Source organism: Podarcis bocagei, assembly GCF_964188305.1.
Source record: "Podarcis bocagei genome assembly, chromosome: 9".
In the NCBI taxonomy this organism is placed as follows: Eukaryota; Metazoa; Chordata; class Lepidosauria; order Squamata; family Lacertidae; genus Podarcis; species Podarcis bocagei.
The window spans coordinates 40,000,618-40,018,036 of record NC_138134.1 but is presented as its reverse complement, the minus strand read 5'-3'; the positions used below and the strand labels follow the sequence as shown (position 1 = coordinate 40,018,036).

Sequence of the window (17,419 nt, the reverse complement as noted above, 5' to 3'; positions counted from 1 at the left end):
GGAAGGGATAACCCTCTGTCAAATATGGCAGAAGTCAGTATGATCTTGCTGCTCCTTGCAGTAGATAGTCTGATCCATCCAGAGCTGAGGTGTAAGCTGACCAGCTCCACCTCCCTTGTGGCTGAAACTATGAAGGAAGCTGCTGCCCAGGCCTGTACTGTGAAACTGAGTAAGGAAACCCGTCACATAGGGATTATGACAAGTGGTACTGGACTGGTGACTCAACAGTTATTGCTGATGAATTATTTTTCAGTTATTATTATTTCCATAGAACTGTATTGTTTATGTAATTGTTATGTAATTGTTCCTAGTGTGCTCATAAGCTGTTTGATATGGTTATATTTGTTGTTTGCTTTAAAAAAAAGACACTCTGTAACTGTTGTGATCCACTTTCAGCTCCGCTGTGGTACTGAAAAAGCAGCATACAAAAGCAGCAACTGCTACAGGATAAAGCAAGAATGGATTTGAATTAAAGATGAAGGATTTTAATTATTTAGCAACAGAGCAAATTGCAGGCATTGTTATAGACCTCACACTTACCCCTACAGTGGTTTCGAGTTTATAGCATATACAGTACCACAGGGTTGTGCATTTTCACTATGGATCTCTTCTTGCCTAAAGTACACCAATGTTGCCGTGCCCAAAAGCAATATCTGAATTAAAAGGTTCTCCAGTCATCAGTGTAAGCTTTTAAATTCATGAGATTTCTTTTCCAGACCATGTATGCCATCATCTCACTCATCCACTCCCCTTACCATAGGTTCTCTTAGATTTTAATATAACTTTTATTAATTTTCAAAAAAAGGTTGTAATAGATTCTGCAAATATAATGTTATCAAACAGGATATTGTGGCAATATACACAGTCCATATACAGTTATAGATCACTGTCGAACAGACAGACATATAATAAAACCAAAATAAACCACAGTGAAACTAGAACTATTTATGGCACAGACATAATTGTTAAACAAAACAAGGTTACAAAACATGAACCTTGTTACATCAAGGGAAGGCAATTAAAATACCGGTATTCAAATGCCCCAAGTCACTATATCAGCCATACTTGTTCATAGGTTGAGAAGGGTCCTTGGCCATGTTCCTCCTTGCTTAGAAATGAAATAAACTCAGAGCAAATCATTATCAACCAACACTCATGAGAATCTTCCACATTAGGCAGGTAAATATATACAGGTAATTTTATTGCATTTTTCCTGCAGTCATAGTCACTAGCAAAACATTCATCTTTAATCTCTCAGTGTTTACCTTGGACACAGCCTCTGAAACATACTAAGTGGCGGCGAACGCTAACATGTATGACCCAGGCAATGAATTTCAAAAAATCTACCCCATATTCATGTTGGGGGGGGGTAAGAGATAAGTTCAGCAAAGGGGTGCAAAGCTAATTTCAGCTGGGAAAGCAAAATGTGAAGTAAGATAGTCCCACTGAATGGCATGAGGCTCAGCAGGTTAAAACTATCAAGGAATACAACTGAGAGTATCTATGCAAATTTCCCTCAGTCCAGTTCTCTCAAGTGACTCTGCTGGCTTATCACTCTTAACAGTGGTGTTTTTACTTTACAATAATCAAGAAAGCCAAGCCAACTAGAGTTCATTCAGGAGCCAACTCCAGTAGCTGGCAAATCCCAGCCCTCCCTTTCCATTTTGGTTGCCATGTAAAACCTTTCTGGCAGTAGGAGATGTTTGACAGTGGAACGGACTCTCTTGGAAAGTGGTAGGCTCTCCTTTGGAAGTTTTTAAGCAAAGGTTGGATGGCAACCTGTCATGTATGCCTCAGTTAAGTTCCTACATTGCAGGGCGTTGGACTAGATGACCCTTGGGGTCCCTTCCAACTCAACAATTCTATATTTCTATAACATAGGCTAAGCATTTGTGTAGATCTTTTGTGGGTGCTACTGCCAGCGAAACATAAAACTATTAGACGAATGCATAAAGAAATTTATAGATAACAAAACAAATGGAGACCTGATTATAACTGTGAGGCATGGCTGCCAAAAGCCACCTCAGGGTAATGGAGACAGACAAACTACAGCAGCGACTTCTGTACCTAGGTACAAACAGCGTTCTAGGGAACAGCTATTCTGAAATGTTGATGCCTGCCATATTCAAACTAGGGTTTTGGAAGCAATACTACTCTGTTTACTTTAGAACAAGGCCCAATACACCTACTTAGAATAGCTGTTATTTTAGGCTGTTATACATAAGAGCTATTAGGTATCTACCAAATACCTAAACAGTTTTGAGAAAGCAAAGATCAAATCTGAGAATCACCAAGGTTATTCATCTTAGTGTGTGTCTCTGCAGTAGACCAATCAGGATGATGATTCATCAGTGGAAGAGTTGTTAGTAAGAAATGCTTCAGTCTCTGGTGGGAGAAAAGCCCAATTTCCAGAAGTCCCAGTCCAATTGTTAGATCTACAGCCCTCATTGATTTATGGCTCTGGTCAGCTACTAACTGGCAAAAGGTAGTGCAAGGTGGAAGGTGGGTTTGTGTCTCCCCATCCTCACCAGTGTCCAGAAAGATTTTCCTGCATTTTCCTCAATACAACAGCAGATGAGAAGAGGCAGGTGGAGGCAGCATCCTAGACCCCACTGAATAGTTGCAGAGGACTACAAAAGCATGTACATTCTCGCATTGCATGGGGAAGTCAGCTAGGTGGGAAGCAACACACAGCTGTTGTGTATACTACTTTGACCTGCCATGTGACACTGTCATTGTCAGGACACATTTCAACATTTACCAGGTGCATCAGTGGCAGCAGGCCAAAAGCAGAATAAGGTTGAATCATATGTCACTTCTAATGTAGCCAGCTGCCCACAAAAAAAAATAAGAATATGCTCTTATGTACACGAGTGTTCTGTTTCCACTCATAGAAAGGGCAGGAAGGTATTTTCTGGTCTGGGTTGATATTTGTACAACCAGCCATAGGGCAAAAAGCAGCACTTGTGGTTACAACCTAGAGAAAAGAATGGTTTCCTACTAAAAGCACCAGATGCGTGTGTGAATTGTAGTAGTACGAATTTTCTTCGAATGTGTGAAAATTACTTTATGGTGATCCAAAATCCAGTGACCAATTGAACGCAATGAGGATAAACCTGCACATCATACATCCTTCTTGAAGAAAACTTATTGGACAAGTACGGATCTCAATATTCAATGCACTCACAGATTTTTCTACCCGACTTCTTACTCTGCTTACACTTATGAGGAATGGAATCCACTAGAAAACTGTTGTCAGTTTTCAGCATATAAGTAAGACAGAAATATTGGAACTTGTATGATGGCAAACATTTCTTAGCCTAGAAAGCTGACAGGCATGCTGTAGTTAAAAAAGCAAAGAACTTTTTTGATTACCTATTCATGTTTATCAGCACCTTGCCTTCTGGTACATATTTTAAGGAGTTTCTTGTAAAAAAAATGCTAATACATACTATTTTGGCAAATATGTACAAAACATTATACACAACAAATTCCATTTCACTTGCTTTGAAGGGGGAAAAATAGCAAAGGCTCAACTATAGAGCCAGGGCTTTTTCGGCTGTGGCTCCGATCTGGTGGAACGCTCTGTCACAAAAGACTAGGGCCCTGCAGGACTTGACATCTTTCTGCAGGGCCTGCAAGACAGAGCTGTTCCACCAGGCCTTTGGCCAGGGCACAGCCTGACTCCTTTGGCAATCTTCACAGAACTTTAGTCTAATGGTTGCCATCAATTTGATTTGAATTAATTTTATAATGAAATGATTTTAGAATGTTGTACTATTTTATTGTTGTTAGCCGCCCTGAGCCCGGCTTCGGCTGGGGAGGGTGGGATATAAATAAAATTTATTTATTATTATTATTATTATTAAGTGCTTCTTAGAGCAACTGTAAGAGCAGAGCACAGAAGGATCCCAATGCCATTAAACTTAGTGCTTAGTGGTAGAGTAGTATAGTTTTTTTCTTTCACAATAAATATGAAAAATACTTGAACGCTGGTATAAAGCCTTCATAGTAAATCAGTAGCTTCATAGGAGTGCATTATTCTAGTAATATATATTAATTGCTTAATTCTTATTTTAAAAAAAAAAATCTCCATGCCTCAGTGCTTTGCTTAAAATTACTTTAAATTACTCACCTTTGACTTTATGTAGAATGGAGATGACTGCTGATGTATTGCTAAGTCCATGATACTATTTGAGTTTGTGACAGTATTACTATTAGTGCGTTCATCATCTCTGCTGCTTTCATCAGATTGATCAAAATCATCACTGTCCTGGTCCATTTCTTCCTCTTCCTCCATCTCCTCCTCCTCTTGTTCACCAGCATGTTCATCTTCCTCCTCCTCTTCTTGGTTACCAGAATATTCTTCATCCACTGCAATAAATCTGTTGTTGTTTTCTTCTAATTGTTCTTGCTGGGACTCATTTCTGTGGCAAAGTCCAGGCTCCCCACCACCTATTTCCCCATTCCTTGCCGCGTGCACTTCCTCTTGTTGCCGTAATTGTTGCTGCTGCTGCTGTTGCTCCTCCTCCACCACTCGATTCATCTGCTCTTCATCGACTTGGCTTGAGGAAGCATTACCTCGAATAGACCCACCAGTTCGTCGTCTCTTACTGCCGACAGACAGCAGTTCTTGATTCATTTCCAAAAGCCAGCTTGCTACTTCTTGGACCTTTGCTAGACTATCTGAAGATGCAAATGTTTTCACATTCTGAGAAGAAAAAGCAGAGGTAGAGAACAAAGATTAGACACTTTATCAGTGTATCAGTTATTTATACAGAGCTGGGTTTCACGTATTGCCCTGACTCAAGAACAGTTCTAAGCCCAGCATGGAAGCCTTATTTTAAACCTGAAGCTGTAATATGGCCATTCCAATACCAAATTAAGCCCTCTTTTTATGCATTTTATAGTAAGTAATTAGTTTTATACCTTTAGATTAACTCCAAGTGTCAAGATGGAGGGGGGAAAGAATATGAACACTGAGCACTAAATGGCCCCATTAATATAATAACGTTTTTGTGGTCCGTAAAACCTAAGTTAGGCACCCTGGGCAGTGCCAATTATAATGAAAGCAATATAGAAAAAGAAATTGATTGTCTCTGAAAAGTTTCTTCTAAAAATTAATTTCCTTCATAACTGGTTAGAGAGAATGTGCTTTCCACAATTATGCTAATTATTTCATTTGACAATGTATCTTAAGCGAAGTTGTTGATGACAAGATGAAAACCTGCAGAAGGTCCTCAATGTGAAAAACAAACCAGTGGCTATTCTGCTGGATACAAAATATAACCCAAAAAGACTGCATTTTAAAAGGGTATTTGGGGGTCTGTTTATAAGAACTCAAGCTGCTAAATTAGAGTAGATGTCATTAATTAATCAATCAGACATTTCTAGATCACACTTTTGTAGAAATACAACATGACAGTGAGCAATATACCAAAACTCACAATACCAACTAAAGCATCAATAAAACATCAGAAAAAGTCCATAAATACATTTTACGCATTTCATATTTTAAAGGCCTGTTTAAATAACAGGGGCAATGTCTGAAAGAAGGCAGGGGTGATTTCTGAACTTTTACTGGCAAGGAGTTCCGTCCGCAGCACATGGCCGGTCACACTAAAGGCTTGATCCCTAGTAAAGGCCAATCAAACTTGAGGGGTGTGAGGAACTACAAGAAGTGCCCCATCAAAGGATCTCAGTGATCGAGGTGGAGCATAAGAGAGGCAGGCGGTCCTTAAGGCACATTGGTCCCAAGTTGTTCAGGGCTTTGTGAATTAACCCAAGAACCTCACACCTGACCCAGTAGCAAATTGGTAACCTGCACAAATCTCTCAGCAGAGAAGTCACATGCTGCCAGTTGCCTGCTCCTGTGAGCAGTCTGGCCATAACATTCTGCACTAACTGCAGCTTTTGGGTAGCCCCACATAAAGAATATTACAATAATCAAGTCTTGAGGTTACCAATGGAGCACTGTGACCAAGCTACTGCGGTGCAGGAACAGGCACAGCTGGTAATACTGAGGGAGGCCAGCATGCTAGCAGAAAAAGTCTTCCAAAGTACCTCGGCCACCCTGCTGGAACCAAAGGCTGCTGTAGCAGCAGAGGTGGACTACCCAGTGTGAAGTCCTTAAGGATATGCAGGAGTTCTTCTATTTGATGCATGTACCCATTTAAAGTATTATCTACGAACAGCAAACACCTGGCGGTTACGGTGAGGGACCCAGATGCTGGGCACAAAGGAGCTGCCCTTCCTGTCTACCTTCATAGCACTGATCTTAGGTCAGCTGGTGGGCAGAAACAGAACTCTGATTATGATCAGAGCAGCGAAGCCTCTGAGGTGCGTAGAGATTGCACTTTTTAAAATGTTTATATATGCAGAAGTCTCAGCTAAATACAAATTCATTCCAAATATCTGTGTAATGGAATTAGTATAAGTATTACTTTTAAAATTAAACCATGTCATTTTAAAAAGGAAGCATACCATGTCTTTAAACATCATAAAATTATTCAACCCTATAAATTCAAGCTGTAGCATGTTGACTGTAAGTCATGTGGAGTGATACGATGATGGAGACATTCTTTTATTTTTACCCCAAACATATAACATAACATAGGCCATGATTTCATGTATGATACCTATACAAAACATACCGTATTACTTGTGAGAAACATGCACCCACTTTTTTCAAAAAGACTCAATGACTGAGAAACATATTTGATTAATTTCAAATTAAAATTTCTATAAAATTGATTTCCAATGCTGTTTGTAACCCATATATTTTTGATGAGTCACTATCTATTTCACACAGATTTCATTTAATACATTGTGCCAGAAGAAGCACAGTTCTACGTATAAAAATAGCAATGGCAGACATACATATTTCTCAGAAGCATGTGGTGTTGTATAATATAAGCAGATAAATATACACATTTGTTACAGAAAAGCCTTGAATTGTGCTTAAGTGAGCAGTGGCGTAGCGTGTGGGGTGCAGGGGGGGCCGGCCGCACCGGGCGCAACATCTGGGGGGGTGCGCTCGCACTCGCAGCTCTCTGCCCCTACCTGACTCACTCACTCTCTCTCACTGCAGTGCTGGCTGTGCGAATCCGATCCGAGCCGCTGGGTCGCCGCCCACTGTGGAGGGGGTGGGTGCCAGGCGTGCGGTGCGGAGAGAGAGCGAGGGACTATCTGGGGGAGGGACAGTGCAGCGGCCGCCCAGCACAGCGCTGAGCGCGGGAGAGAACCACACCAGACCAGACCAGGCAGCAGCAAGAAGAAGCTGGCAGCAGCGGCAGGTTAGGGGGCGCAAATTACTTGCCTTGCCCCGGGTTAGGGGGCGCAAATTACTTGCCTTGCTCCGGGTGCTGACAACCCACGCTACGCCGCTGTAAGTGAGCGATTACTATCAAATTATATCAAAGGTATAATTTACACTAACCAATACCACTAGCAATAATGAAACAGCAGCTGTAATTTTTATTGGCTAAGTATGCAGCTTTTGGAATAACTACAAAAAATCCTGGTCACAATCCGAACAAGTATTTTTAAACTAGTGTAAGGGCTTCTACTTATCTAGGTAGAGTGAACATTAATTCCCCATACGATACCACAAACTGCTTTTGCAATTCCCTTCCGTTTCAGAGATCCTATAAAGCTCTGGAGGAGAGGTTGTTCAAGAAACAAAAATCAAAAATACTTTGGAACATGTGGAACTAACTGATCAGTTCTTTATATATGTGCCAACACAGAATAACAGGGCTAACACAATTGGAAGATAACCGATAAATTAAGGAATTAATTGATTTACAACATCCCTTCCTTATAAAAATATCATAGATGATACAACATAATGGGTAGTGGCTGAGAGCCTAACCTAGAAGCTCCCAGTTCAGCTCTCATCTCAGTCCCAAGTTCACTAGGTGGCCTTAGAAAACCTACTTCTCTCAGCCTTGGTCACCACAACACATAGCCCTAGAATAGTAGCATCATCCCCATATCTACTCTAGGGGGGCTGCTATAAGGATTACACAGCTAGCATGTCAATCTATGAGGAACATTCTAAGGTATGCAGGTGGCACTGAGGTCTAAACCACTGAGCCTAGGGCCTGCCGATCGGAAGGTTGGCAGTTCGAATCCCCGCAATGGGGTGAGCTCCCGTTGCTAGGGTCCCTGCTCCTGCCAACCTAGCAGTTCAAAAGCACGTCAAAATGCAAGTAGATAAATAGGTACCACTGTGGCGGGAAGGTAAACGGCATTTCCGTGCACTGCTCTGGTTCGCCAGAAGCGGCTTAGTCATGCTGGCCACATGACCCGGAAAAACTGTCTGCGGACAAACGTCGGCTCCTTTGGCCAGTAAAGCAAGTTGAGCGCCGCAACCCCAGAGTCGTTCGCGACTGGACTTAACTGTCAGGGGTTCTTTACCTTTACTTTAAGGTACATTACCATCATTACCTTGTTAGGTATTATCCCATCTCCTATGAACAAGCACCTTTGGTTATGGAAAAGCTCTCACACACACAAACACCAGTGCCACACAATGATATTGCAACAGTGAAGTTTAAACATAAAACATACTCGGATCGCAACACTGATTAGCAGTATTGTCAAATATGGTTATGTTGGGAGGCTGAAAAAGAAAATATGTCAAGTGAATTCCCATGTTGACCCACTAGAGGGCAGCCTCTTCTCTGTATAACAAGTTAACCATGCTAAAAGCGAAACGAAAAAAAGTTACTTGTCGACAAAATTTGTTGAAAAGCACAGCGTGCCATTAGGATCATCTGCTGAGAAACGTGCATCGGCGATTTATTTTGTCACTTCATAACGGTTTTTAAAATTGTGAACTGAAACTAATAAATTAGTATACATAAAGCAGGTAGGATAGATTAGGTGGTTAGAGTGTGGTAGTCATAATGCCAAGGTTGCAGGCTCAATGTATGGGACAGCTGCATATTCTGGCATTGTAGGGGGTTAAACTGATCCTCAGGTCCTGATCTATTTATTAAGAAGACAACATATGCAGACAAGTAGTACTGGATCTCTCTAACTAGTCTATGATAGCATTACGACAGTAGATGTATTAAATCAATACCTCATATTTTAGAAATTTGCTATCAAGTTCAGATATGTCTCCACTGACTTACATTTATTATTACTTTTTAATAATAAAAGCTGTCTTTTCCATTTTTATTAGATTTTTCTAATTCCTATCATTCTAACCTATTCAGACTTTCAAATTTGATCTCAAACAGTACTACGGTATCCCATTAAAAAGTGATCAAGGGGACAGGTAGAGACAACCTGTTTCCGTATTTTCATATTATTTGCTCTTTATTACATAAAACATCCATATCTTCTTATGAAAATGTTTCAGTGTTGATACCAAAGGTTTAACAGGAAAAAACCATCATCAACTGCAACTGAGATAAAACACAGGATACCATTGATATAAATGGGAAAAATATTACATTGAAGAATGGTCTTTGAGTTGGAGGATTGAGGTTAGAAATATGAAGTTGCGACCAATGTTGTCACTAGGCAAGCAGAAGACACGTCCCTGTTCCCTGTCCTCCCAACCTCTGAAGCCCACCATCACCAAATCTTCAAAATCTGCTCCACAGGGGACACCCACCGTGGAAGTCAACTCATGTCGATATAACCTTTAGTTAACATTATAAAAATTCCAGTTTTCATTTTGTTCGCGCTTAAGTGCTCTACAAATGAAATGTATACACATAATGCATTAAAGTTGTTGGCAGTGTAATTCACCAAATGCTGACTTGCTACAGACAATCTGAATTTGTACATTTGTGGGCAATTTGTGCAAAGAATTTGGAGGTATTACATTCCCTATGTTCCCAAATGGTAAAACCAGAAAATGCTCTTGAAATAGTCGCTGTTGAAATTAGGACAATCTGGGTCTTTGTAGTCTGCTACCATTGGTAACCTTGAGGCTGGATTACTACAATATGCACTATGTGTGGGACTGCCCTTAAATGCGACGTGGAAGCTGCTCCCTCTACTGCAGAATGCAGCAGACAGACTGCTGATGGGAGCAAATGGCCAACAGCAGGCAACATCTCTGCTAAAGCAGGCACCCTGCCCCACTGGGTCAGGTTCAAGGTTCTTGTGTTAATATACAAAGTCCTGAACACCTTGAGTCCAGCATACCTTCAGGACTGCCTTATATCCTGGTTCAATCACCGAGATCTTACAGAGGAGGGTTGTTAGCTCTTCCGTGTGCTATAGAAGTCTACGACTGGCTTCACCTAGGAGTTGGGCATTTACTGTTATATGATTTGACATTCCTAATTAACCCAGGAACTAAAAGACACTTTTAAAACCTTACCTGAGTAAAACTTGTATTTCTACTAATTTACTATGGGAAATACAATTATAAGGCAAACAATATTGAACCTATTAAGACATGAAAAATAATATTAAACTTAAAAACTAGTTGGATTTTATTGAGCTCCTTGGATAAAAAAATGTGAGAACAGTTCATTTTGGAACTGTACGCAGCACCGATTTCAGACACTTTCCTCCATGGGCAGCCCATTTATTTACAAAGAAAAGCAAGTCTGCACGCCCCCCATATAACAATCTATTTGTCTTTCTCCTCCGAGAGTGCCAGCTTGCAAGCGGGGAGCACTTCACTGAGCTCCAGGAAAATGGGAGCACAGAAGTACTCACAGGACAACAATCCAGACTCAAAACTTCTTATTCTTTTTAATTAATATAAGAAACACATAGTCTTAAGGCACAGCATTCCAGCCTTGTAACTGCACAGTATTTCTTATTCAATGATAAGTCTGCTGTCAAAAGATGCCAATAAAATCATGATGTTCTTTGAGTACCAGGTCCTTGAAATAACAAAGAACAACAGCTTGCAGCAGAAGGGGAATTCCATATTCAATAGTATCATGCTTTCTATTACATTCTCCCAGTCAATTTTATGTATTTGGAGCTATAAATGCATTAAAGAAACTCACAACATACATTCACTGATGAATTTTATTAAAAATAACAGCACTATGGCTACCTTGTATTGCAATTCCAAATCTTATGGCTACCTATTCAGAAGCTGAATGGGGTTGCTTTCAAATAAATATACAGAGAATTGATGTTTGGGGTTTTTTAAGAGAGAGTTCCGCAGACTAATATAGCTTTTATTCTGGAAAGCAAGTGAAAGTATTCTTAAATAAAATACTGCCCCTTCCAAAGTTCTGAAACTACACAGAAACTTTGGGGATTGGAGTGCAAGAAAGTTAAAAGCAAGTAAAAATAAGGAGGAATCCAACAGGAAAGGACTCTGACAGAATGAAAGAATGGAGTAGCTTCAGTTGTCAAAGAGTTCAGACTTGTAAATAAGTCCACAAGGGTTACTAGCCTGTGATTTTATTTTTATTTTATATCGGGATGTTGGGGGGCTGGCAGAGAGACAGAGATTTGAATTTCTATTGCAGGCATAGAGGAGGGGGCTTAATTTCTCTAACAACTCACTTGGCTTCTATGCGGGATGCAGAGAAAGGATAAGTCCCTTCCAATGCCTACTCTACCAGCCTACATTAAATTACTGGTTGCTTCTAGGCCAGTGCTTATATGCGAGGCTGGTAAAGCAAACATAGCACTTACCAGGGGACGGGACCTGAAAAGTAATCCTGGGGGTGGGGGAGAGGAATCTAAGCAGAAAATTATTAAAATTATGTCAGGTTTCCTTCTTATAGCCAATAAAAAAGATAGCCCATAAAAGATGGGTTGATAAAAGAGACGGATCTAAAACACCCCCTCCCCCCAAAAAATGTTCCATATTTTAGATTTTTGTCTGGCAAAAAGCTGAAAGCTGCATCTACTAAGTGTTATCTCTCTCCCTCTTAATTATAGCTAGCTATGAGAATAACTCTTTGAATTAAGGGTCTATATTTTTTAAAAATCACTACCTTCCCCATGTGTATGGGATGTCAGGAGAACTACTAGGGTTACACAGAACTTACTGAGGTCCTTCTGTGAATTCTGTGTGTTCAGTATTGCAGGAGAAAAAATGTATATACCCTAATAAAGGAGTGGGAAGGAAGGCAGCACAGACAAAGTCTACCGGAATTCTGCTGCAACATAAGCACATGTAATGTCCTTTATTATCTCCTAGATTTGCAACATGAATAAAAGTTACCTTCTACTGAGAATTAACTACAGTTAACTGGGGGGAAATATGAACTGAATTAAGAACTGCCCCTTTCAAAAGAAGCCTAAGATAATTACAAGGTGGTCACTCTTCGCTACTACAGTACTGATTTACTAATGAATACTTGCAATATTGCACTTTCAAATATCTAACAAACTTCACATGCAATATCTAGTTGTAATCCTTATCACAACCCTGTAATCCAAGTCAGTATTACTATGCCCCATATTATATGGGTGAATTGAAGTGAGTATTGGACATATTAGCCATTATGTGAGAGTTAAATACGACTGGGCTGGATGTGGAATATATTTCATTTTTTATTAAAATTCATAATTTTAGAAGATGAATCGCAAGGCACAGAAATTGGCAGAGAGAGAGAGAGACTGGGTTGAGACAGCGGAAATAAGGTACACACCGCCCAGACAGCTGCCAACATAAACCTGTACAACCAGATATGAGCAGTTAAGATTAGTAGCAGCATGCAGTACAACCGAAAAGACCAACTCCACTTGCTTTGCATGCAATTAAGAAGAGGATGTGGCACTTCTATGTATCTCTAGCATATGGATGTCCATTCCTACTACTCATTTTGATTCTTTTAATCAATTTGTTCACCACATGAAATTTTCTAGGGAAAATGTTTGCTAGTTCTTCATCAATCCACTACCTTCACCTGCACTGGAGGGATAAAGAACGTCAAACTAGAAGAGGAACTTTAAAATTCTATGGGAACCTGTTTTCCTCCAGATGCTGCTGGACTCCCAACTCCACTTCCTCATACCGATCCTATAGGCAGATCCAATGGATCCAAGCCAAGTGTGAGCATAATTAATTTTAAGTGTTCCAAGCTCAGCTCAGGAAATTGTTTTCAGTACAGAACTGAGTTCACAGTCGTATCTCACAAAAAATCAGCTCCTGGTTTCTCTCTCCCCCATCACCCCAAACTTTCTTCACCTAAGCAGTCTAATTTAGCAACAAGAAAGAGGCTCTTTTATGTCTACTGTTAAACAAGTGGGAATCAGAATCCTTTCGGGACGACTGCAAATCGCTCAGAAACCTACCAGCAGATCCCAATCTGCCTTCTGCCCATTCCTGTTGTACATAGAGTAAGTCTTTCACAGCTCACTGACCCACTGTAGCACTTCCCACAGAAGAGGGTAGCCAATGGGTCTCAAACCTTGGTGAGTTAGGGACTTCCCCAGCATGTTAAGACAGGTCACTTCCAAGTTTTGCTCTTCAGCAAAAGCAGGCAGGATGGCACAGCTCCAGCGGTTTGACTTCACCCCCGGAGGTACACTCCATTGTCTCTCAAGACACATGGATGCCAACAACTATTTGCTTTCTAGTGATAAATAATATTAAATTAAAAAGTAAATGTTATGTTATCAAAGTATTTTGTTCTGTAATGCATTATGAATTACTGCTATAGAATTGTGGTGATTTAATCTGGACATTATACTTCAGCAAATAGATCTGTAACCTGTCAGGTTTTCAAATCAGAAAGCCTCTTCCAAGTAAACCACTTTATCCCACACTTTCCCCTCCTGAACAGTTGGGCAGCATTCCTTGCCACTGAGCACATCAATCCTTACATGGCTATTTTCATGCTACCTCTTTCCTTAAGAGAGAGAGAGAGAGAGAGAGAGAGAGAGAGAGAGAGAGAGACACACACACAGCAAAGCTACTAATACTTTCCCCTTGGATATGGGTATTGCTGTTTAGCTATATAAGAATTCAAATAGAGAGTGATATCCATTCAAGGCATATTCTGAGGAGGCCAATTAAAATGAATGGGCTTGAGCTATTTTGATTTTTATTTCAATGGGTCTATTCTGAGAACGACTAATATTGGATATCACCCATACTGTTCATGTCATATACATCCAGTCATATAATTTTTCAAAAGTCCATTGTGGGAGGACATCAGTAAAGCAGAGAGATACTAAACAGTGCAATTCGATTAAACTTTTCTACCATCAAGTTAGCTTTCTAGACTTCAACTGTAATAATATGAAATAGAAAATAACAAACACAGAGACAAAAAAAATACTAAAAAAATTGAGGCAAGAAACAGGAAATATGAGGCAGATTCTGGGACAGAAATGGGAAGAGTTCAAAGCTGGAAAGTACATTCTTAGTATAGAGCTTTGGAAGAGAACCAATAAGAATAAATGTTCTTTAGGACTGTATATCATTCTTATATTTAGTAACAGCTGAAACAGCAAGAATAGATGCTTCATAGAATTAACAAGATTACTTTCTGTTTCAAGGTAAATTGGTCTATGCACTCAAAAGGAAAAGAACACTATCATAAATGCCACCAATTTAATTTATTAATGTAATGAGATTTAAACTTTCCAAATGAGCAAGATGAAATGAGTCCAAGAACAATATCTTCAGCCATTAACATGACTAAGAGCAACATCATTTCTTACAAATGTAAGACAGCCACCATATAGCTCAAAAGTGTTTCAAATAGATATATAACATAGATATACATACACATATAGATATATAGATATATATGTTTATGTTCATGGCAGGTTCTAAAAGTGGAGTCCAAGAATGCCAAGTAGTGCTTCTCCCAATTTTGGAAATGCTTTTCGGTCCTAGAGCTCCATCTCAATAGCCAGCAATGAGCATTTATGCAAGGTGCTTTTCATGGTAGAAAAAAAAATAAGGCTTTTAACCTAATATTTGAAAAATTATCTAGGCTGGCTTCCCTGCTAGTTTGGGATGACTACCCCATGATTTTAAAATCCATCGTTCTATGATAATAATATAAGAGATACTCTGCATATTTGAGCTATCATACAGGAATGCCTATTCTATATGATATAAAGAAGAAGAAGCAATCCATTTTGCCAACCTAAAACTACCTTACAAAAATAAAACTTGAGTTTTGTTTTACCTCAGCAGCATTTCATGTCTACAGCAAGTTCTACAGCAGAAAGAAAGCTGTTTTATGAACTTTCAGCATCAACAATATTAGGAAACCTAGAAAATGGAAACCACGAAAAGTATCTATTGGCTCTTTCCTCAACAACCATGAGCTGTAACCAAGATCAAACTTCAGTTGCCACTCAGATTTAGTGAAGCAAGAGCTTAACCTTGAGTCCCATTTTGGCCAACATGCTATGCCAAATTTTATCTCAGTGCAGCACGGCAGCAAAAATGGGCAGAAAGAAAGCAGTGGTGAGTACTTCTCCAGGAACCTGCACGTTAATGCAGTCTCATGAACCCAAAGCATGGCTTAGTGCGTCACACAGACCAAGCTAAAACCGCTTCTTTTTGTGAACCAAATGTTCTGTACTGCTGTGTTGTTTTTATTAAATTTATTTTATTTTGGTGCTGTTAAGTTGTTTCAAGTTTCTAGTAAACAAGATTATAAGCATTAACAGAGACTGTACTATAGGATGAGTAATTGGTCACATTTCCACTTGGGAGTAACTTCAATTATCCTTTCACCACCCAAGAAAGCAAACTTGCAAATAACCCCTTTTTGCGATCAATCAATTATAACGCCATCACTTCAGCATTTTGGAAATTACTGTTGCTGCCCCCACCCCACCATACAGTGATTATGCTAGTGAGCAGCAGTAAATTATCAATCAAAACTAGCTTCCTAAACAGAGTCTGGCATTGAAGCAGCATGGGGACTCAAGTAACTCTAGGCCATGCCCATCTATCAAGGTGGCAGGAAGGAGAAAAAGAAAGAGTACTATAAAGTTTAAACATGCTCACACACCAGAGCAGCCCTAACCTCTTCAACAGTGGCCGAGGCCACAAGTTCCAGTGACTGTGATAAACTAGGGGAAATTAATTATTATTATTATTATTATTATTATTATTATTATTATTATTATTATTATTATTATTATTAATTATTTGCACTTATTAGTTGCTTTTTTACCAAAAAATAAGCAAAGCAATCTAGAAAAATATTAAATGAGCATGTGTCAATTAAAAATGTCCTCACAGTACAATGATGGGAAAGTCCCAAAATTAGGAGACAAAAATGTTAAGTGCCCACTTAAGGCAGGAGACTTGAGATGAGATGGGTGCTATAGGTAACAGATAGGTGAAGATGAGAAAGAGACAATTTAGTGGCCAACAGATAGAAAGCAGAGAGAGAGAGAGGAATCCAGAACAGCATTAAATGAGCTAGTAAGGGAGGCAACATGCACTTGGCTTTCCGCTATGTTCTAGGGGAAAGGATCACAAAATCCTTCTCTTCCCCTTCAATCTCGTCTCACTAGATTAAACAATATAGACCACACGAACACCCTTTCATCAAGGAAATAAGCCCCTATGGTGAAGTCCTCACCCACACACATGCCGGTAATTTAAAAACTTTCATTTCCTACATGTTTTGAATCTCACAGTTTCAGAATATTTTTGCATGAGAACAAGAGCTTGCATTGCTTTGGCAGCATGATCTTCCCATTACAACTAAAAACTAGGATTTGCCAGAGAAATGTGGTGTGTTTCCTTTGTAGGAAGCAACCTGAACTTGTGACCTTCAATACATCACTCAGCTAACACAAAAAAACTATAGGTTGTCACGAAGAAGCTTGATTTCAGCCCATCACATGCAGCCATTTGGCTGATGCATCAGTTAACAACACCTAACTATAGGTTGTCTCTCCAACAATACTTTGCTGTGACAAGATATTGTGAAGAATAATAGCTGTTCCGGCTGAAACGCAATATCCAAATGGAATATGATTTTGTATACATTATGACATTGTCAAGAAAGCACTTTAACTCATCGTTCAACATTAAAGCCATGATGGGAAAGAGTAGGAGACAGAAGTTTTGGAAAGCAGAATTGGAAAAATAGTATAGCAGAACTGGGAAAACTTCAGAAAATGGCAACCAAAATTATTATGAGGTCGGAGCAACTCCCCTATGAGGAAACATTTAAACTTTTTGAGATTTTTAGTTTGGGGGTAAAGACATGTGTAAAATTAGTCATGAAGTGGAGAAAATAAATAGATGTATGCTTTTCTCCTCATAACACTAGAAGCAAGAAACATCCAAAGAAGCTGAATGGTTGAAGATTTGGGACAGAAAAAACATGTACTTCTTCACAAAGAACATTGTCAAACTCTGTGATTTGATTCCAAAGGATGAGGTGATGGTCACCATAATGGATGGCTTTAAAGAGGGGTTAGACAAATTCATGAAGCTTACAGTTATGAATAGCTACTGTACTGCCTCCAGTTTCAGAAG

The 17,419-nt window shown here is 39.5% G+C and overlaps 1 protein-coding gene across 3 annotated transcripts in view; it reads right to left on the bottom strand.

Moving 5' to 3' along the window:
- Positions 1–17,419, bottom strand: part of FBXW7 (F-box and WD repeat domain containing 7) — a 120,578-nt gene that overhangs the window by 68,178 nt on the left and 34,981 nt on the right. For all 3 annotated transcript variants that reach the window (XM_081208389.1, XM_081208393.1, XM_081208390.1), the window contains exon 2: positions 4,136–4,711. In XM_081208389.1, coding sequence (XP_081064515.1) covers positions 4,136–4,642 — 507 coding nt within the window. In that variant the 5' untranslated portion in view covers positions 4,643–4,711. The remainder of the gene's footprint in view (positions 1–4,135; positions 4,712–17,419) is intronic.